The 23910-nt window shown below is 36.8% G+C and overlaps 1 protein-coding gene across 2 annotated transcripts in view; it reads left to right on the forward strand.

Moving 5' to 3' along the window:
* Positions 1–1283: 1283 nt before the first annotated feature.
* LOC129728876 (uncharacterized) overlaps positions 1284–23910 on the forward strand; it is a 149729-nt gene continuing 127102 nt past the window's right edge. For both annotated transcript variants that reach the window (XM_055687344.1, XM_055687345.1), the window contains exon 1: positions 1284–2297. In XM_055687344.1, coding sequence (XP_055543319.1) covers positions 2216–2297 — 82 coding nt within the window. In that variant the 5' untranslated portion in view covers positions 1284–2215. The remainder of the gene's footprint in view (positions 2298–23910) is intronic.

Here is a 23910-nt window from a genome sequence, read left to right on the forward strand (position 1 = left end):
GTTTACTGATAGCCCTTTCACAAAATATCTCTTCAATACATTTCAAAACACATGAAAATTGAGACTTTTTGTACTTTTTCTTCATTCACCCAGAAGCAGAAACAAATCGATGACGTACGTAACGTATCTAACGGTCACAATCCCTGGCTTTTTGGACCGATAGGCCTGAGCAAAACTAGAGAGGGAAAAAAATCGATGGAGTAGTTGAAACAACACCAATGATTTTAAAAATAAAAATTAATCGAGGATACTGTCTACAGACATTAAAAGACGAAAGTTTGTATCTTAATTGACAGTGGAACTGGCACTTGTAAATAATTGCGAGATTCGGAGATGGTGGACATACAATGTTATATGATGATAAAATTGGGCGAAAAAGGTGATAAAATTGGGGGTGTAAAAAATCTCTCCATCTGTGAAAAATGCTCAGCTTGCTAAGCCAAATACGTGTGCAAAGTTTCATTCAAATCAAAAATGGTCGATATTCGACCATAGGTCTTTTGGCGCGATCTTGCTCTATACCTTTCTAGGCAAAAACAATTTGCATTCACTGATCAGCGATTCTATTTATTTTATTTATTAGTCAAAGAAAAGAGGAAGTAATACTTCATATGTGTTAAATACCGTTTTACTTATGAGTATTATATTTATCTTATTTTTTCATATAACGTTAAATTTTTTTTATCAGAAATACTAATATTTTTTCAACATTTTCATCCCTATTCTTTACCAAACCAGAATTAAAACATACGACGAAATGCCATGTTATACAAGTATCTTTTACCTCGAGGCCAACGGAAAGGTTATCAATTCCATTCCCTTATCTTTAAATCCTGTATAAAATTCACCGAGCTCAAAACTACATGCCACCTTTCTCATCCTAAACCACTTCGACTGCAACAATATGGCACTGAAATTGTATTAGGTCTGTCAACGCTCCACTTCCAATCGGGAATCAGCAATCATCACGGAAATATAAAGTTCACAGTAAACCGGATGGTCGGGTCTGCGGTGAATTAAGTGTACGAGAAGTGTTCTTTTTGAGGTTTGCCGCAAGAAGCAGAAGGCAACGTGTTAAATTTCATCGCACGAACGATGACGGTGAATTAGGCGAATGCTCGGTACGAGGGACCTCAATGGTAACTCATTTTCCGTTCGTTCTGCTGTCGCTCACTCTCGCTCTCCTGCTGTTTTTGAGTGCCGTTTCCAGGATCCACTAGGATTGGCATGGTGAACTCGCAGCTTTGGCCGCGTTTGAATCTTGATTCAGTTATATCACAGCATTTGTTCGGATAACATTGTTGTATCGGAGCAGTCGCTGCATATAGTTTAGAATGATGTCTAACCGAGCTGCCACCTAAGTTATTCTTTCGCCGTAAATGATTTGAACCGAGAACGTGTCCCAACACGGAGTGATATATTTGATGTGCAGTCGCTACATATGGAGTAAGGCGAATTAAGGAGCTATTGTTGTTATTACTTTCGCTTTTCACATAGGGTAGGCAAGCTTTTTTATTTGGTTATTTGTCGGTACGTTATCTTGACTGAAGGATGAAGAATTTTATGTCCCATATCCGCTTGTGTGGCATCTGTGCTTCGGTTTAATGCAGTGCTTGCAGTATGGTACAATACAGCTTAGGTGTCAAAGTTCGCAGTGATTGATGAGCTTTTGATGTGCGAAATCTACATACACACGTGCGCGCCCTGCTCGTATCACGTCTCGGATAAGAAATGCAGCAATTTTTCGACAACGGCTGTCGTGTGCAACAAATTGCGGTAATGCATCATTTACAGCTAGTGAAATATGTCAACGGGATCCCAGTCCCAGTACCAGTGTGGAGCATGTGCAGCAGGAGTGCATTGCAATAAAAATTTTAATAAAGCGGTTTTTTGGCTGCCACCACTAAAAGGATATGCCTGGAGAAGGCATCAAGTGATTCATGATGCGATAAATTATGGAAACAAAAACTAAGAAGAATTATAAATGCAAAACGGGGATTCATTGTGTATTCTTTTTTTTTTGTGTGTTGACGGTGTCTGTTTTCATAATAATTTATGAACGCGTGTAGCAACGACATGCATGTAACGAGAATGATAAAAAATGTATTGGTAAAATTTTAAAGCTTCATGTGAGACAAAAGTGGGTGTGTACAGTCAGTGGTTTAATGTGTGGTTGATGAAATGGCTATATTTCTAAACGAAAGCAGCACCTGACATGGAAAAAATGGAATTGCGGATTGTAGGTGGTATTTTTGGATTACTAATTATCGTGCCACACATTGCTGGTGATGATTTAGGTAAGCCCTCATGTGGTATTGTGGTTGTTTATCCCAAACAGAGCTCTCAGATAAATATTATATAAATGGTTTATTACTGAGTAGACTGTTGAAATATCGAACGATCGGTGAAGAGTTCTAATCGGTGCAATATTTTTTGCTTCCATAGTCTCATCAAATCGATAATTACGGATACGGAAATTGTCTAGAGTTTTAAGATTTACAGCGCATATAGAACTTTAATTGATCTTCAAGGTTGTAGTGAGTGTTCAATTTTATTGTATATCAGTCATGCACTTGCTGAAGGAGTAGCAAATCACGTAACGCAAACGTTCTTCTCTTCCGTTTTTGGCCAACAAAATTATTACTGAACATTTTTTCTTCGAATGTTTTTGAATATCAGCTGATATAACCGCTACAATTTGTCACGTATCACTGAATTGCATTTTTTCGCTTCCATGAATTTCCTTGTTTTTAAAAAAGGAAGACATATAAATTGTCGATGTTCAGTATATGATCTGAATATTTTATAGGCCCTTAAAATATTCAAAAGTATCTCAAAACAGCTACCAGGGTGGGGGTGTTTTACGGACGATTTGAAACTTATAGTAGAAATTTGATGAAGGACAGCTTTCTTAAGTTAAAGAAGCATTTGTATGAAAAGAAATAAAAACAACTAGAATTTAGTTACGCACCAAATACTAGAAATTGTACAACTAGCTGGTACCCGGTTCGCGTTTCTGTGCCTTATGGTTTACGATGGCTATTGTCCCATATGACCCATGATTTTAAACAGATATTAACATTACCATGCTATTACTATGGGGCTCTATATATTGTACCAAAAATCAGGTTTGCTGAACCATGTTCTAAAAAGCTGTATTCAAAATTAGTTGAAAATAACTTGAATGTTTAACACTGGTCAACACTGGTTTTACCCTAGAGCTCAAGCTGGAAAAAATTGAATTATTTAAGATCATTCCTGTGAATGTCGGTGCTCCTGGCTATGATCACTTTTGCAGAAAATTAGTTCTCCCATAACGACACAAAGAAGCGAATTTGAGCTTTTGGGCAACATTTGGGAAAAAATCATGACAATCATATTTAAAGTTTACAGGGCAGAAAAAAATCAACCCCTTGCCTAGGCCATATAAATACAACAAACTCAAAATTACCGAAACACAACTTATGTTTGAAAAACCCATGAGCATGAGCATGAGCATGATTGACCGCCCGCGGTTGCTACTCTGTCATTACCACATCAGCTGTAATTATACAGAGAACCAACAGATGATGCTTGGGACTAACATGCATCCTCAATGTGTAAAAACTGATGATCTCATTTTTTATATTGGGCAATATAAGCGCCGGCCGCATCCGAGTGCAGGTCAATGAAGTATTATGTATGGGAATATGTTGACGTGATATTCTCTTTGTTGGAAGCCGTGTTTGCTAATGTATCACCGCAAAAATGAAGCGCACGCGAGGTTACTGGACATATTATCAATTTGGAACACACTCAAATATTCGAACGTCTCCATGCGAAGTCATTATACTACTTCCGAGAGATATTATTTATTTATTTCAGTCGACTACACATTTTTACAAAAATTCTATCCACGCTGACGCCTCGCCACTTATATTACCTCCACGTAAAGTGACCCTCTATATACAATAATCTGTTGCGCGTTGTTGATCCATCCGTAGATAATACGACCTCTTGGAAGGTATCGACTATAAAACGCTATACGATCCCACGGATACACACACTCGACAAATATAAATCGCTCTGGTCTTAACGTATTTTTCAGTTATCTGACCTATGGTTCAATTGGTTCTGTTTCATTAATTTACTGAATGTTATCTGAAAAGTTACAAATGACTAAGAAAAAAAAAACAAGTGGAGTCGTGAATCCAAGATAGGCTAAATTAAAAAAAAAAAAATAAATGGAAAAAATAATACGACCTCTTGGAAGGTATCGACTATAAAACGCTATACGATCCCACGGATACACACACTCGACAAATATAAATCGCTCTGGTCTTAACGTATTTTTCAGTTATCTGACCTATGGTTCAATTGGTTCTGTTTCATTAATTTACTGAATGTTATCTGAAAAGTTACAAATGACTAAGAAAAAAAAAACAAGTGGAGTCGTGAATCCAAGATAGGCTAAATTAAAAAAAAAAAATAAATGGACGGGACTAATGTAGCCAGTGTACGATCTAACAAATTTTTATTTTATGTTTGAAAAACCCATGTACAACAAATTGCTTAGGGGCTCCAGTAATAAATCAACGAACTACGTTTTCACAAAACCTTCCATCTTACTCTTGTCAATGAGATAGCAAAAAAACAATCAAAACACGAAAATACACCTCTTTCTAAAGAGATTTCATGTTCATATCTTAATTCAAATTTTAAGATAAAACCCATATCTAATGCCAAAAATCCTCGTGAAAAAAATCGAAATTGAAGCTTTCAAGTTTCGCAATTGAAGCAATTCACACCCCGCATCCACCGTTACCAACAATAATAAAATATAGAGACTAATATTTTCCCTGTATACGCATTTTCATAAAAAAAACCTTCAATACCAATACATGGAAGCTCTTCATTTCAGCCTGAGATGATCGGTGAAGTGCTGGAGCCCCGGAAGCTGCCGGAAGTCTGCTTTCACATATGTCTCGTCATCAATAATGAGGCAATGTGGTTTCGTTAACATCTGAGTGTAGAGCTTCCATGCACGTGTTTTCGCCACCGTATTATGCCGTTCATTGCGATTCGACGCCTTCTGACTTTGTACGTGTGTAATCCTTCACGTTTTTTAGTATCTTGGACGAATTTTTTTTCAACCACACGCTACAGCGCCGGCCGCATCCGAGTGCAGGTCAATGAAGTATTATGTATGGGAATATGTTGACGAGATATTCTCTTTGTTGGAAGCCGTGTTTGCTAATGTATCACCGCAAAAATGAAGCGCACGCGAGGTTACTGGACATATTATCAATTTGGAACACACTCAAATATTCGAACGTCTCCATGCGAAGTCATTATACTACTTCCGAGAGATATTATTTATTTATTTCAGTCGACTACACATTTTTACAAAAATTCTATCCACGCTGACGCCTCGCCACTTATATTACCTCCACGTAAAGTGACCCTCTATATACAATAATCTGTTGCGCGTTGTTGATCCATCCGTAGATAATACGACCTCTTGGAAGGTATCGACTATAAAACGCTATACGATCCCACGGATACACACACTCGACAAATATAAATCGCTCTGGTCTTAACGTATTTTTCAGTTATCTGACCTATGGTTCAATTGGTTCTGTTTCATTAATTTACTGAATGTTATCTGAAAAGTTACAAATGACTAAGAAAAAAAAAACAAGTGGAGTCGTGAATCCAAGATAGGCTAAATTAAAAAAAAAAAAATTAATGGACGGGACTAATGTAGCCAGTGTACGATCTAACAAATTTTTATTTTATGTTTGAAAAACCCATGTACAACAAATTGCTTAGGGGCTCCAGTAAGAAATCAACGAACTACGTTTTCACAAAACCTTCCATCTTACTCTTGTCAATGAGATAGCAAAAAAACAATCAAAACACGAAAATACACCTCTTTCTAAAGAGATTTCATGTTCATATCTTAATTCAAATTTTAAGATAAAACCCATATCAAATGCCAAAAATCCTCGTGAAAAAATCGAAATTGAAGCTTTCAAGTTTCGCAATTGAAGCAATTTAGAGACTGATATTTTCCCTGTATACGCATTTTCATAAAAAACCCTTCAATACCAATACATGGAAGCTTTTCATTTCAGCCTGAGATGATCGGTGAAGTGCTGGAGCCCCGGAAGCTGCCGGAAGTCTGCTTTCACATATGTCTCGTCATCAATAACGAGGCAATGTGGTTTCGTTAACATCTGAGTGTAGAGCTTCCATGCACGTGTTTTCGCCACCGTATTATGCCGTTCATTGCGATTCGACGCCTTCTGACTTTGTACGTGTGTAATCCTTCACGTTTTTTAGTATCTTGGACGAATTTTTTTTTAACCACATCTCTAACTGAACTGCTCGGATTCCTCTTAAAAGCTGGACCCTTTATACTATACGGAGATCCACTCTGGCCACTTTATTTTTTCCAGTCGATAGTCAAACGCTCGTTGTAACGATTTAAAACGCGAGTTACACGAGTGGATTGAACCAATTCCAGCTTCCTGCTGATTGCACGATGAGAAAAATTCGGATATTCGAGGTATGTGCACAAAATTTCTTTACGCCTCTTCTGTTCTTTCGATTCCATCTTCGTAACGATGGCACTAGCAGCTGGGCGCCTCTTACACAGTGTCAACATTACACATTGAACAAATTTCACACAAATGTTCAATAGAAAATACCTAAAGTTACAGCCATTTGAAAATGATACAGTTTGATGCCTTACACCCTTTATGGTGGTGTGATTTTGGAAATTAGCTTTTTAATTGACCCATAGTACTCACCTTATATTCACTCTGCTTGGCCAGCATGTACGGCTACACTAGAAGTTCAGAGAATCAAGGTGTAGGGGGCTGGGAGGTCACAAATTTTCATCGAAAAAAATTGTCAAATTCTTCCGACACCACGCTTGGACGACATTCGCCGTGTGGGAAGGTGCACCGTCCTGTTAAAGGGCGTATTGATCTTTCCCGTAGAGGTCCCGAAGTGCCAGGGTCATAACTTTTTCCAGAACCGCGGTATTAGAGTACGCGGTGTTAATTTCAACGTTTTTCTCGTGGATATGGCCCCCAAATCATCACGGTTCTTTGGAGCCGCAGGATATTTATTTAGGGCGGAGGGATGCTGGCCAACGTCGGCCTTTCATCATGCGGGATAAACAAACAACAAACGTCAGCAAGTCGACACCATGTGCGTCGGTTAGCTGACACCAATACCAATACACAGAATTCACATGGTGCGCGCCTACAGAACTACGAAAAGCTGTATAATGCAGTTGCAATTCTCGCAACCGGGATGTACTGTGGAATTCGTCACCCTTCGCTATAATATTCAACGGTAAGGCGACATTTATCATCTGTAAGAAGGACATCTGTGCGCGTCTCTTCGAAAAATTCGCCAGTGTGTGAGATATTGAGCGTTCAGCACGTTAATTTTGAACACCTTTCACTTAGATTCGACGATGATTTCTAGAGCTTGCTGCAAATTTTAATCATCGCTAAGCCCGGGACCTAACTAAACTCCGTCGATGTTTCTCAAAATCATATTGAAAACCTGAAATCTCTGCTACTGCATGTCTTCCAGCTATCGGTCGCTTTCTGTATTCTTCCGTCCTGCTGGGAACTACCGTATATGTTTTCAGGAAAATATCCCTGTGGGTACTTACCCACACGGAATTATCGGACAAAACCAAAAAATTGTAATGTTTGTAATGTGCGAGTAACCACTTTTTAATGGATATCGTTGAGCGAAAAGTTATAAAGCTACAGATTTCATACATTTTTAAGCGATTTGCTATCAAACAAAATTTCGATTTCGAAAACTTCAAGAGCTACTCTTGTGCATTTTTTTTTTCATTGGTCAAAAAAGTGAGACTTTCACTACAGTAAGTGAAGCTTTACCAGAAGTCCGCTTAAGTTTAAATTTGAGATGGGGACTTTTTTCGAGGAAACACAACTGTTAAGCATTAAAAAATGTACAAAAATTGTCGATTTTTCATGGGTTTACCTTTACACGCACTAACGAAACAACCCATGCGGCATCAATCATAGTAACACATAAGTCAGCAGAAAAAAATTAACTTAAACTCTGACCGTGATGACGAAACCAGTGAAACTACTTCACTCAGACGTGCGCGCGTTCAAAAAACGGTACCCCACCGGATATCGTGCGACACTTTGTGGATGCCGGATGCCTGCCCTTCTGGGAGTTTTTGGGCAAAACTGGAGAGTAAGATCTACTCCAACAATTTTGTCGCAAAAATTGGTAAATAAAACGAAGAAAGAACTCAAAAACTTGCCTACACGCATGTTGTCGTCCGCCATGGCAATTATTTCAGTTAACTGCCGGTAGGCTACCCATGAACCTTCTCTATTCCTCACAACCCAATCGGGAAAATAGTGTGACGTCGGCTCTGGTTTTCAGTACATAAGAAGGGAAACAAATACGATGTGGGCAACTATCACGAAACGCCGAACTCTCACAAAATCGCCAATATGTTTGGGATTGTCTTTTTGGAGCCTTTGCTCGTTCACTTCAAGGCTTTTACAAGTACTGACCTACATGAATTTACAGTCGGTCACTCCACTGCCACTAATTTGCGTTGTCTCACTTCGTACGCGCCCAGACGGATGTCAATTACACCGTCTCGACAGCTGCTTTCGATCAACTGAGCCACCGCATAGTCGTCAAGCTTGAAATCAACGGGAGTTTTTTCTATTGTTTCAATCGTACCTCACCGTTGCTTTTGAAGATTGCCAATCCTCTTATTTGGACGCTATATCCGGGATACCGCAGGGAAGTCACTTAGACTCGCTTATTTTCCTGTACTGTTTTAAAGATGTGATACTAGTTAATAAAGGACTACGGCTGTCTTATGCGGATGACGTCAAACTTTATTTTCAAGTTCACACCATTGAAAACTGTCATTCTCTTCACATCTTCTAAATATTTTTGCCGAGTGGTGTCATTGGAGCCGTTTGGGTGTTAAATCGTCTGAATGTTTCATCAATCTATTTTCGCGGAAAAACATACTATACATTTTAAATACGCTTTACTAGAAACAGAAATCAAACCTCATATTTTGTTTGCCATCGTTAAGCATCTAGAGCTCTGGGATTCATCTTCAGGGCCGCTAAGGAATTCACGGAAATTTTCTGCCTCAAACCGTTGTATCGCGCAATAGCTCGCTCTAGTTTTTTTCTCTCTCGATTAGTTTTAGCTCAGACCGTCCGATCCATAAAGCCTAGCTCACTCTATATTATAATACAGTTCGCTTGCCTGAACCACTCATTACAACAATGGTGTGAAAAGAATAGAGTCAGTTCAACGGCGCTTTTCGAGATTTGCTCTTCGTAAACCACCATGGACGGATCGCTTTCGTCTACCAAGCTATGAAAGTCACTGCTTATTAATACGTTTGGAGCCTTTGTCTGTCCGGAGAGACACAGCCAGGGCATTGTTGGCCACAGACCGCTTGGAAGGCCGCATAAACTGCCTCGCTCTCTTGGAACAAGTAAAAGTAAACGTACAACTCTGTTCCCTATAAAAAAAACTCGATGCCACAACTGCTTGCTCAACGAACTAACTATAACATTTTAGTGCAATAATTGATTATCAACTGTTCAACATAGTATTCGCTCTGTTTGATTGCAATTTATCGCGAATGCTTCATCGTCGGTGATATCGTTTATATTTTTTAAATATTGCCACTCGAAAGATATTTTTATTGTTAGCTTTAATATACGCCATTGGAGCCCATGCTTGCCTGTTCGTGAATAGACAAATAAATATTTTCCCAGTGTTGATATTAAAGAGTTTTTCAATAAAATCGCTAGAAAAGAAGAACGATAGGGACAGCAAACGACGCCATATTCTCCCGCACTTTCGACATTTCTCTTCAACAAGGTTTGCTATTTCATAATGGATCCTCGTGTTAAAGTTTGAACTCTCTGTTGGTCAACCTCAACCATCATTTTATTCCATGATTTCTTCATGTCTGCAGCATCCCGAATTCCATCTTCAATTTCTGCTTGACAAGTGCCGATTTTTTCGATTAGGTGGAATTGGGGGTAACTGGGAGGATTGTTTATCACGGTAACACTGGAGCACTTCTCAACAAAACGTTGTTGTGCAACTTTTGAGCGCATGTTTTTGGTCACCAGGAAATATGAGAAATGGCTTGAAGTACTCGTTTTTTCATCTTATTTTCTATTCACATCTGCCCTGAAGTAGCATCATATTCTCATATAGGACTAGTATCCAGTATCAGCCTTCCCAGCTGGTCTCGAGGTACGATGCTGTCCTAACAAGCCAGTCGTCGTAGGTTCGAGTCTCGGCTCGGAAGAGACTGTTAGTGTCAGAAGGATCGTAGCGCTAGCCCCGCAATTGTCCTGTACACTTTACAGTTGGCTGCGAAGTCTGTGTATGATAAAACAGAAGGTCGAGTTCCGAATCGGAATGTAGCACCAAGCCTTTGCTTTTTATAGGACCAGTACCAATTTAATACGTTAAGAATGGATAAGATGAAGACTAGGGTTGCAGCAAAAATTCTCATTCCACCGACCGTTTCGTTTATTGGCATAAAAAAATGTTCTGTGTAAAATTTCAGCTCTATTGGACATGATTTAGGGGTGCCTCAAAATGTTCATAGTTTTGATATTTTCACCCTCGAAAATGGACTTCCCTAATAAAAAATCTAGTTCAAAATGCCTAATAAACATTGAAAAAAATTACCAAATCACATGTTAATAATGTTAATAATGTTAATAATGTCTATTAAAAATGTCAATTGGCAAGAGTCACAACACTAAAATTAATAATTGAGACACGCCTAAATCATGTCTGTTTACTGTTTCGCCATTCAGGTGTCCATCGAAGTACTCCTTCCACCTGTCGACCACCTCGCTGGCATCCGTGAGAAGGTTCCCATCCGCGTCGTTGCACATGTCGGCTTGCGGCACATAGTCTCTGTGGGACTGGTTTACCTTCTCATAGAATTTCCACGGTCACTGGCACGGTACAGCTGCTCCAGCTCTTCATGTTCACGATCCTCTTGCTGGCGCTTTTTTCGTCTGAGAATCGTGGCCATGTCGTTCCGTGCCCGTTTGTAATTGGCCTTGTTCTCTCTCGTTGACCTGCCCAGGTATATCGCCCAGGTCCGGTTCTTCTCATTCACCGCTGCCTCGCACTCCCCGTCATACCAGTCGTCTCTGCCACTCAGTGCTCCCTCTCCTAGTGTCGCCGTTGCGGTCTCCACGATAGCTGTGCGAATGCTGCACCAGCCGTCTTCGAGAGGCAATGCGCCCAGCCCCTCCGCTGTGGGTAGCACCGCTTCAAGCTGTTGCGCGTAGTATTTTAATGTTTCGGCATGCTGCCTTACTAAGGCTGCGGATGCCTAGTCTCGCGTCTTGGGTCCGCTCCGGATCAGACGCTGTTTGGGCCGCCCCTAACATGCGGAACAGACGCTCGGACAAGCTGCCCTCCTAGGAGAGCAGCTCCCCCTTCCCTGTCAGCATACGACCAAGTTCCCACCGGTTCGCCGATCTTCCCTTGGTTGCTCGTATCCCAGTCGGTACCACGTGGAGGTAGGGATAGGAGTTGCTGGGCATTATGCTTTGGAACACACTGGTGTCTATTTTATGCCAACTAGTACGGGTGTACTGCTGGTACGCACTGCCCAGCCGTTTACCAACCCATTGCCACCCTAATGAAGACATTATTTATAATGAAAAAAAACTGTGGAAACATTCGAATTATTACTTTTTTTAATTCGTTTCGTTTCCATTTCTGTTCTTAAAATCACATAAAAGATATAAACGAAGTCGAATTGTGATATTTTGATCTTTTGTTAATAGAATGCCGATACACGCAAAATTTATCCGTGTCACTTTAAAAGTAATAACGAGAAATTCACCTGTTTGCAATAGATTTGTTAATTGAGAGATAACTCATACTGTCGCATGTTTTGCACATGTTACTAGTTTCTTTTATCTCCAGATCATAGCATAACAAGCTAATGCACTCAAACTAAAATAGGAAAACTGAAATAAACCGTTCAGTGCTACGATTGCGAAAATAGCTTACATTTCAATGCAACATTGCCGTGATTGGTATTACTGCGCACACATATGAGATAATAGTGTACACCTGCACTATATCTGCTGGAGGGAACAAAATCTTCAATGTATTTGCACTATGCCTATGACACACGCAAATCGTTGAATTGTTGTCGATTTTGAAACGATGATTAAAATTCCAATAGACTAGCGCAAATCCCAGTTCTAATACAGTTATATTGTTGAAATTTTTGACCTTTTGACATCGTTATTCAAAAACCTTACTGTCGGCATTGGAATCTGCGATCAAATAAGAAATCTCTTCGTTGATATGACAAAACATATGATACAGTAACTCTTTCTTTGCAGCTGATGTATATAAATCAGTTGAGAAGAAAAATATTACCGACATTCAAGATTGTTTAGTCTAGTGAATCGTAAAAATCCATCACAAAAGTTATTTTATTGTTGTTACAGCTTGAAAATAGTATTTTAGTCTTGATGCGTTATTGTGTAAAAGTGAAAAAATAGCCAAAATATGGACTGACCACAATTGTTTACCAAAAAATGTTACAATATCACAATTCTGGGTCACTTTGCTTGAGGTACCGAGCAAGATATTTATTTTTGTGATATTTGCATATTTAAATCAAATTATTTGATCGTATGAACAAAGCTGTAACTATAACATACCCCAATAGATCTACCATCAATAATGGTTGCAGTGGTTCATCCTGAAGGAAAATAAAGCTACAATTGAGTTGATACAAAACCTTGGCTAATGAAAATTTTTCAGTGTAATGAATATATGTAGATGTATTATCGAAAAAGCGACCTCTGATTGAGCCGTAATTGTGAAAGGACGATTATCGATGATAGAAGTAATAACTGCAAGGAAAATGAACGCCAGATTTAAAAATTGTATTTAATATGTGTTGTATCCATCTGCCTTCATCACGAATATACATAGGTAATTGATATTTTTGTACATACATGTATTCATTTTGATTACGTCATTGCATTCTCAGAAGCAAAACCACATCTCCTTTGAGATGAATTGCAGACAGTTGTCAGAGCTGGGATGTTATCATTTCTACGAAGCTGATATTGTATGCTATAAACCATTGCTTTGCAGAGTTGCATCTGTTAACATAAAAACAGACAAAGAAAGTTCTCCGGTAATACCTCTCATGGTATTATTGGAGCGTTCATTGTTCCATTGGGACCAATTACAACTAAGCACGTAATACAGGTGCACTTGTCGGAATAAAATCTTTGACCTTAGCATTTAATTTTTATCAAAAGCCTCATTATTATTTACATGTCGAAAAACCTTTTTTTATGCTCCCTGATTGTTATATTAGTTTGGTCATGCGATAATTTGCTAAGGTAGATTTGAATATCTTCAACTACGATTTATGGTAAACGTTATTGGCTAACGTTTCAGTAGCACTTCTTGCTGCACAGGTGAATGTCAAAACTTACTCCATAATCTTGGATTCTGTATCAAAGTAATCAAGAGTTCAAAATATGTCTGTCAGTGTGAAGATTTAACTAATTTTGAATTAGGTCAGAATATTGTACCAAAGAAAATTTTCTAGAAAAAGTCAACATGCCACCATGCGCAATTTAGAAATAAAACTGTTCACCGTACTGATTTATTATCTGCCGTTGTCCACATCCGACAAGTAATCCAATACGACAGCGGAATCGATCCTGCTATATTTCGATATTTGTTTCCCATTAATGTTATTGTTTGTAGTTTGCTAGTGTAACACTAATGAGACGAGAAACAACTCCTAGTAATAGATGGTAACAATATTGACTGACAGCCCCGACAGGCCGCTGACAGACCCTCGACAGATATTTCAACCATTGATTTTGAAATCAGTCAAATAAAAGTTTGGATGGAGTGCACGGTTATGCGAGCTGGTTACAGCAATGTTGGCTTTGTTTCGGATTCAGGTAATCCTGCTATCCAGCGGTGCACAGTTTGTTGTCGATAGATTGGCATATATCAAGATGGCTTGACAAAGTAATTTTTTTTAATTCTTTTATCACCAATATTTAGTGGTTAATTTGTGAGTTCGAAATCCAATTTGTGGTAATTTGTGGTTAAGTGGTTTCCGAGAAATTTTCAAAAAACTGAGTCAAGCCATCTTGAAACATGATTTTTCTTTAAATGAATCGGACAACGATGATATATACATCAATCGAAAGCTCTTAATTTGTGGTTCACGAAAATGTAATTTTTAACGTCATAATTTTTAACGTGTTTGTACAGAAATTTGTGTTTTATTGTTCACGTAGTTCTACGTTTTGTTTATTTGTTGATGACGCTGCTGTCCGCTAGTGGCGTTGGCTGTTTGCGGTGTTTGTCACTGCTATACTGAGCGTGCGTTTGGGGAATATGCTAAATATCGTGATTCTTAGTAACTAAGCCAACACACTTGCATTACAGGTAGCTTAACAGGCGCATAATGGATATGTGTAAATTTGTTGTCAAAAAGGATACCGGTAATGAAAATGTACTTTCAAAGGAAAGCAATCCAAATTCGACGGATCATTTTTCAGAACCAGTAGGAATGGCAAAAAATAATTATCACTTTTTCATCACCTAGATTCGGAGAAATGTTCCAGAAATATTCAAACAAATGTCGGGATCCAACTTAATGTTGCTCTTCTGTTATTTTTTCATGTATATGTGCTAACTTATGAGCAAAGTAATAAAGTAGATTTCTGCTGTCCGCGTGTCTGTCAAGCTACTAGTGGCACCGTCGCACAGAGGAGTACCTAGAACAAAAATCTGGCCAAAATAAGAAAAAAAATGTATGTCGCTTTTTGGTGCCGCTATATTTTTTTCTGCAGCTTAAATAAATGCTTCACAATATACCATCACTCTATCAACGTTAAACGGTATTATCATATGCTGGGAGAGCTGTAAACATTAACAAATTTACAAGCATTTTTTGGGAATCGAACCAAGTTGTGCCAGGCGTCAAAAAAATGACAATTGATCAATATCATGCACCAAATGAATTCTTTATGTTCAATGCTAATAAACCGGTTGAAAAAAATTCCGATATTAAAAATTATAGCCACTCTTAAGAAGTTTTCGAAATTAGTGATTTTGACGTATTTTCGAGCGTTTTCAATATTGAAAGAGTTATCAAATCTCGCGGAATCCGATCATGTAATCATCGGGGGAATGGAAGTTCATAACATCACATCCTCGCAAATATCTCATCCGGTAACGTCCGGATTGACATTTGCGACCCGTTTGAAAAATGTTGTTCATGGTATATTTTGACGAATACCTACCTCATGCTTAAAACAGAGTTTCAGTTCAACAAAGATTAAATGAGATTAGTTAAGTGAATGAACTTCAACTAATTTAAGTTAACTTAAAATTAACTTGATGCGCAGAATCAATAATCCAGGTAAATAACACTCCGTCCAAAAGCCTTTTTCCAACCTACGTAGGTTCCACGAGGCATTATATAATCTGTGAGCAACAAATTGAAAATTCAAAATGAAGAATTTTCATCATTTTTCTTGCAAATTCTTCGATTTGTTTCGCTGCCCGTTTTGCGAACACAAATTATTATTATTATTATTATTTTTATTATTATTATTATTGTTATTATTATTATTATTATTATTATTATTATTATTATTATTATTATTATTATTATTATTATTATTATTATTATTATTATTATTATTATTATTATTATTATTATTATTATTATTATTATTATTATTATTATTATTATTATTAATATTATTATTATTATCATTATTATTATTAAACAATTACATTCATCTGACAAAGATAAGTCTTAATGAACTAAAATTAAAATTAAAACTTTACCGTCACAGTCTGCGGAAAGCATCTAGGAGTCGTTGACGAAACACATTGATTGGCAAGTCGAAGTCACAGGTCGTATACCTCATTTAAACGGTAGCAAATAACACGAATTGGATCATGACAACCAGAAAGTCGATTCCGAGGATCCAAATGCAGGAAACTTCTTTGACGCAACGGCCTCTCAGGCGTAAATTATACGAGCGTATCTTCATTTGTTTAATAACATTAATGAAGACACATAGGCTATGTAAATGTAAACATCAAGTTGTGTGCGTGATTATTAGAGTTACTCTTTGATACAATACTCGAACCAGCCACTTCCACTTCTCACTCAAATATTTTCCAACATATTACTAAACAGTAGCGAAAATAATTTTGGCCAGGTTTCCACTCGAGTTACTTCTCTGTGCGCTCGAAAAATAATCCGTCGAATTTGGATTGCTTTCCTTTGAAAGTACATTTTCGTTACCGGTATCCTTTTTGTCAACAAATTTACACATATCCTTTCTGCGCCTGTTGGGCTACCTGTAGTAGAGCAAGTGTGTTGGCTAAGTTCCCCGAATCTCGATATTTACCATATTCCCCAAACGCACGCTCAGTATAGCAGTGACATACATCGCAAACAGCCAACCCAAGTAACAAAATTGGTTTTATCAAAGTTTTATAGCGCTGTTTTGGCTGTATTAAGCACTATAAACCTTTGATAAAACCAATATTGTTACTAGGGAACGCCACTACCGGACAGCAGCGTCATCAACAAATAATCAAAACGTAGAACTACGAGAACAATAAAACACAAATTTCTGTACAAACACTAGTAATTATGACGTTAAAAATTACATTTTCGTGAACCACAAATTGAGAGCTTTCGATTGATGTATATATCATCGTTGTCCGATTCATTTAAAGAAAAATCATGTTTCAAGATGGCTTGACTCAGTTTTTTGAAAATTTCTCGGAAACCACATAACCACAAATTACCACAAATTGGATTTCGAACTCACAAATTAACCACTAAATATTGGTGATAAAAGAATTAAAAAAAATTACGTTGTCAAGCCATCTTGATATATGCGATAGATCTGTTTTCACAATAAATCCCATCAGCATCAGCGCAATGATCCATCGCGTTCATGGTTGATTATAGGGTAACGGGGGTATTTTGGCCCACATGCATATTTTGGCCCACCCGGTAACATTTTACGCATTTAATTTGATAAATTCATTGAATATTAGAAAACTATGCATGCAACATGGAGTAACACACCTAAGAATCATACTACACTATAATTTTCGGCGAAAAACTGGCTCGTCCGGAAGCTATTGTAACAAATAGGTAGGCTTTTGAAACAATTCGTTGTTATAGTAACATCAATAAAATGTTATAGAAACAGTTTGTATACTCTAACATGTTGGAAATGTTGAAAAAGTAGTTAAACGCATGGCCGAAATATGTTTGCGTCTTTCTGAAGCAAACATATTCTGGCCATGCCAAGTTTTGACGTCTCTTTGATTACCGTTCGGTCATTTCACGTGGACAAAGAAGCAGCTTGTGACAATTTACAGGTAATTACTTCTTAATTTATCACATTTAACGATATGAAATTAGATGAGAATGCGTGTCAAACCGCTATAAGTCATTTTTAGATGCCTAAAATTTACAAAAATTCACAGCAGAAGTTCTCCTCAAACCCACTATTTTTGCTCTAAAAATACCGATGATGATATTAAATATAATTAGTCCGAACTATTTCCATACACGCCTGTAGATATAAAGGTGGGCCAAAATAAAAATTTGGTGGATCAAAATATGGTTTTAGTACTTCGTAGAAATTTTGATATTTCTAAGATATTTTTCAATATATTGCATTGTTGAACGGTGTATATTAAAATAGACACTTAGCTTGTAACAATGGTATAATAGAGTAGGTATTTATGTTGAAAAATTGTGTTTGTTTTTAATGAACTGTGCGAACACTTCCCAAAGCTGGCCAAAATACCCCCGTTACCCTAGTCACCGCATACCAGTAAAACGTCCCCAAGAGAGAATTTTGGTTAGCAGTCTGTCGACAGCTGCAATATGGGCATTTATATTATAGTAAAAATATATTGATGAAAATGGGCTGTTTGTACGCCGGACACATCAAAGGACTTCATTTTCGCAGCCGTGATTTTACTCCAGTCCACATCTATAATTTGTAAACACCGCAATGTTTGGGGCGGTCTGCGCACCAGGAACTTTTTGATGATTGGTTAAAAAGTTGAATGCATGATTTCTTTGAACTCCATAGCAATCATATCAATAAACCTTAGTATCACAAAGAACTAGTTTATCGGAGATGTTTTTATTGAATATTTTGACTGATATAAAATTTTAATATAGAGTAAATACGGGAGACGCACAATCTGAAAAAAATACTCGTGAGTGTGATTGTTTCCGTAGGCTCACAATCCAATATCGAAATGAATCGATACCTGTGGGGATTGATATTTATTCAGGCATCTGTTCCTGTTCGGCTGCACATTTTGCTTGTAGACTAGACAACGCATGTTTTCTCTCAGAACTCATAAAACGGCGATAATACCCTTGCTGATATAATATCGACGAGGCAACTCAATGTGTTTTCTGTAATAAATTGTCGTTTCGTTTAAAGAATATACTATAAATATAAATAGAATATAATATAAATATATAGAATATACTATAAATATAAATACTACAATAAACCGAGCTCGAAAGTAAACTGAAATAATCTTTAATGAGCTTTCTAAGTGCAAAACATGAAAACTTGGGATCCATTAAATGTGAACAATGGAGTACCAAATAGGATGTGTTACGTAAATATTTTTTCTAAAATTTACCGAAGACGTCATAACAATCAAACAAACCGGCCTGGTTTTAATTGTTTATCTGTGCCTTAAAAAATGTTGATTTTTTTATTTCCTATTCTTCCATAATTGGACAGCCATTATTGTTTAGCTAACTATTTCTAGTAATAAAAAAAAACTTTTTGAAAAATGAGTTTTTCATGATCAATAAATGTGGTGGTGTCGGGGTTCTACTTATACTTTGAATGGTGTTTACTCTCTAATCGTATCAATAAAAATTGATGAAACGAGTATAACTTCACATGTTTTTTTTCTCTCTTTTCTACTGACAAAGAAAACCATATCACGCTGTTCATTAATTAACTATGATGAAGTTTAGATTGTAAATTAACACAATTGTATTTAAAACTCTTCGAAATTTTGCTTTATGAAATTGATGAGATCGACAGTAGAATATTATGATAAAAAATTAACTGATGAGGTTCGACAATTAATTAAAGAAGCATAGCAATTTAAAACATAACATCTGACATAGGCTGTCTAGAAATGGTGAAATACCCCATATGTTTCAAACAAAGATGATGAGTTGATAAAACAATTAAAATTTGATAAGATTAGCAAAAAAACATGAAACCTGAAGAACATAGAGATTGCTGCTCAGATTGATTTTTTGCACACCTTTATAACATAGGGGACATGGTTAAGTGACTGGCAACAAGGCCAGCTAAGTGTTGTGCGAGTTCTGCCTCAAGGTAATATCATAGTGATTAAGGCTGTTTCGTGCGGAATAATAATGAATCATTTGGTGAAACCGCAATGTTCCGGATCCCCTGATATATAGAAAAGTGGAGAAGAGCATCAACGGACCGCTATGGACAGAATAAGTATTGTTATATTTTCGAAGTGTTTTTTTTTTTTGAGGATCATTTGAACCAGCCACAAAACTCATCGACCAAGAAGTGAAATTTGATATGCTCGCACCGCCACCGCCGTTTGGTGGCGGGTGAACGAATTAGCTGCCATGGAAACGTTGGGCAGATTCGAATCTGTACACTAACAGCGAGAAATTTCTTTGAGGAGAAGTTGGTAGGATCGTTCTAAACTGTATCAAAAACATCGAATAATATTAAATACGAGCCACTAATGTAAATTAGTCTGGAAGTGTGAATACAATGTTATGTCCAATAGATATAACAACGTATCCATGGAGCTTAGTGTTTATTAAGGCGATCTCGGAAAATATGTGTATCACCAGGCATTCTTGAAATAGGTCGTTGGATGAACACTAGAGCTCTCACCTTTCATCTCCAGGGCTAAAAACATTTGCAACTTTATATTTATAATATATATTGAAAAATGTATAAAAGTATAAATCAGCTTCAAATAGAAATAGATAGGTTTTTTTTCCATAAAAGCACTGCCGGCTAGTGGGAGATGAATTGTAAGCGCACACACACACACACACACACACACACACACACACACACACACACACACACACCTATATAACATAGGGAACATTATGTCATGGCCCAAGTAACACACGTTGGTATAGAATAGTTGACGTTACCTATTCCATGACATCTCTATCACCAGAAAAGCGCAAAACATGAAGGCTAATAGAACAAGTACCGATAACAGCATGAAAGCAAGCCAACTTGATAGAATTAAGTGGCAAAATACATCTCGAGTACTAATACGGCAATGCGCAAATCTGTTGCTATGACAACTGTTAACCAGCGCATGCGCAAATGTGTTGTGTCGGCGCAGTGCAACTAGATCGACAGTAGCTTTTATCAGTGGCAGTTTTAATTGATTATAAATTGATGACAAAAAATAATTTTCAACCTTTCAAAAAGAGTTGTTTCTTTTGCTTGAATATTAAAATTGTTTTCGCATAGTTTCAACGTTATCTGGATATAAAATCTAACTAAACTAGAAAACGTTGTTAGATATACAATAACAAAAAACTGAATTGATATTGGTTACACTGCAAGCGTTTTGTTTATCTTTTGATGGCACGTTTTGACTACAGACGGTATTATGAACAGATACGCAAAGAGTGAGGTCGAAAACTCCAAGTGAACCGTCAAATCGAGGCTCCAAGTGTGCAAAGTAAACAAACACATGCGTGTTACTTTTCGTACAGAATGCGTGTTGCGATCAGTTTAAATTCTGTGAATCACGTGCAGTTATGGTTTCAACGAAAAATGTGTTCGTCATGCTCATGTTATAAGTGATGCATTGGAAATTGTTGTAATTGTATGAACAAGCACTGAAACTCAGTAATATATCCTTACGAATGTTCGAAATTTCATTACACTTTTTAGTGCGTATGAAAAGTCATGCGAAAATGAATGTGGTTGCCAGAATTGTTTAAAATAAAATATTAGCAAAGAGTTGCCATATTTACTGCTTTTCTCTTTGCCTATCTTTTTATAACACAGTCTCTAGTTTTGACCCGCTTCGAATAAATATAGAAATCGTTCATATAATTTAAATATGACACATTCTCTGCGAAGCTACACCAACAAACCAATTTTTGAAATGCATTTTTCAGCAATCTAAATATTTTTCCTTGATTCTATAGTGTTTGAACCTTCCAAAAACGTAAATGTCTTACTTATAGTGTTTAAGAAACTGTAGAAAACTAATTGCAAAGTTCAAGTAAAATTAACAAAAAACAAGCGTTTTTGGTTACATATTTTTGAAATGGTTACAAATGATCAGGAGTATGTATTTATAATACATTTTTTATGTTATATGACTGTGAAATAAGTGATTTATTCGATGCATAAAAGGGTTTTGTAGTGAAATTTTAAATATGTTGATCTTGGGCCAATATGAAAACAGGGATAATTTTGCGTTGCAACGTCACGAAAAAAGTACAGTTTTTTACTTCATGGGAACTCCTTACATTTAATCAAAGTAATATTTTGTTTTCTCGTTATACTCAAAAATACCTTTAATTTGATACTAAAAGATCGCAGCTAGGTTGAATACAACTTGAGTTACAACCGGGTTTATTTTGCGTTGTAACGTCACGATTTTTTTTTCTCCCCTTATATAATATTCGTCTATGTTTAAAAACATACTTGATGCGTCTAAATTAGTTCACGTTACATCTGTCATATAACAGAGAATAAATTTTGTAAAATGGAGTAATGTTTTTAATTATTAAACTGTGGGTCATCCATAAGTAACGTTACATTCTAAAAAAATCTAATATTATTCTATTATATTATATAACAATTCATTGCGTGAGGGGGGTTGAAAATTGTCAACTTCCATGTTACGTAGCATGCGTAAGCCAAGCCAATCTTCCGAATGTGATGGTTATCGCAAATACGGGACGTGACATCACCACATTTAACGATGAGAAGAACATTTTTGAACGACCAACACCATATCGTGGAATAAGCCAGCTATTTATTTTTGGGGCAAGTCTAGATGAAAAAATCCTCAGCGGCAAAAATGCACTCGAATTTTCTTGAATAAGTAATGTGAGTTTTGAAAAATCAAGGAAATATTACGGGAGCGAAAAAATCTAAAAAGCAGCATTTTTGCGTTATTATTATAATTTTTGAAAGGTTTCTTGTACTTATTGGAATTAAGGACACATTTGTAAACTTGTTTTTCATATAAATGCTGATTAAATTGCTAACGTACTCAGACATTGTGAAAAAACTACAATAAAAATAAATTTAATATGTTTCACACATAATGTCATATAAGACACTTTTGAGAATAGTTATGATACATATGTCACTTATGAAAAGAATTGATTTGATCATAACTCACATTCCTTCACTGAAAATCTCCAAGTTTAAGTTTGGTTCTGCATTCCCAAATATTAAACGACAAAGTAAATTTGTTACGTAGTTTATGGATAACCCCACAAACCAAGTGCATAAAGTAGAAGTAGAAATATATAAAATCAGATATTGAACTATTTATTATGAAAATGTCTAAGAAATATGTGATAAATAATGGATATCGACTGATTCATATTTTCGTGACGTTACAACGGAGTGAGAATACCCCTTGCTGAAAAATGAGCGTTGTAACGTCACGAAATATAAAAGCTTCTCAAATATAGATGTTACCAGTTATAGGCACTCTAAACATGGCAAAATGTCCGATTATTATTTGTTGTCAAATCGTGAAAGAAGAAATTGTTATAAAATTCCAAACAGAGCAGAGTTTTTGACTTTTGTATGAAAAGTCCCGACACCTCAATTTCTCGCGCGTTGTAACGTCACGCTACCTTTTCACTCCCCAAGGTAATATAAACAAAGTAAACAAATATCTTATACATCATTCTTATAGGAAATTTTGTCTACTTTCCGAATCTGTAATAATATCAAAGGGTTTCATGAAAAAAAAAATACAAGTTAGAATTAAAATGATGCCAACAGAATAGTCAAAACGTTGTAACGTCACGGTAGAATGTGTCATATTAATTTGATCAATTATTTTTAAGTTGAGTGTTGAATGCCACGACTGTTGTACTAAGGAAAATCATTTTACAGGTACGTAATGTTGTTATTAGATGGTGTAATGTCTTACGAAAAGACCAAGTGATAGTGATTGTTATTCTTGAACTCATGTTATTAAAAAACATCTCCAAAACCAGAAAAAATGAGCTTGTTTTCGAAATGCGGTTGTATTACTGATGAAAAACAACTTCAAACACAATATAATAACACAAGTTTTTAATTGCGCTTGTAGTACACTTATATGACTACTTTCGTTGTAATCAATTTCCTAACATGTTTTGTGTGTTACTTGGGGGGTTTCATATGATGAGTTGACAACCTGGAAAGAGCGTCAAATTTAACTTTGACCCTCATAAGTTCCTATTTCACGCCTACACGAGTCATATGCTCACAATAGCCTGCCAGATAAAACATGAACTCCACTGGTTGGTGTTGCCTGGGTAATGTTGTCATCCGACATTAACTAAGTGAGAAGGTGCGACGCGTTCTTAATTCACTTTACTTTTATGGCGACAGATCGTTGAGATCTTATGCCGAATCCAGAATACGTCTCTAAAAAACTCGATCTTGGGCTGCTCCGCTCCAGTCTCCCCTTACACCCGCTGCTTTGGTATCCTCGTCGAGAGCACACATCCAGCGCCTCCGG

Source organism: Wyeomyia smithii, chromosome 3 (genome assembly GCF_029784165.1).
Source record: "Wyeomyia smithii strain HCP4-BCI-WySm-NY-G18 chromosome 3, ASM2978416v1, whole genome shotgun sequence".
NCBI lineage: Eukaryota > Metazoa > Arthropoda > Insecta > Diptera > Culicidae > Wyeomyia > Wyeomyia smithii.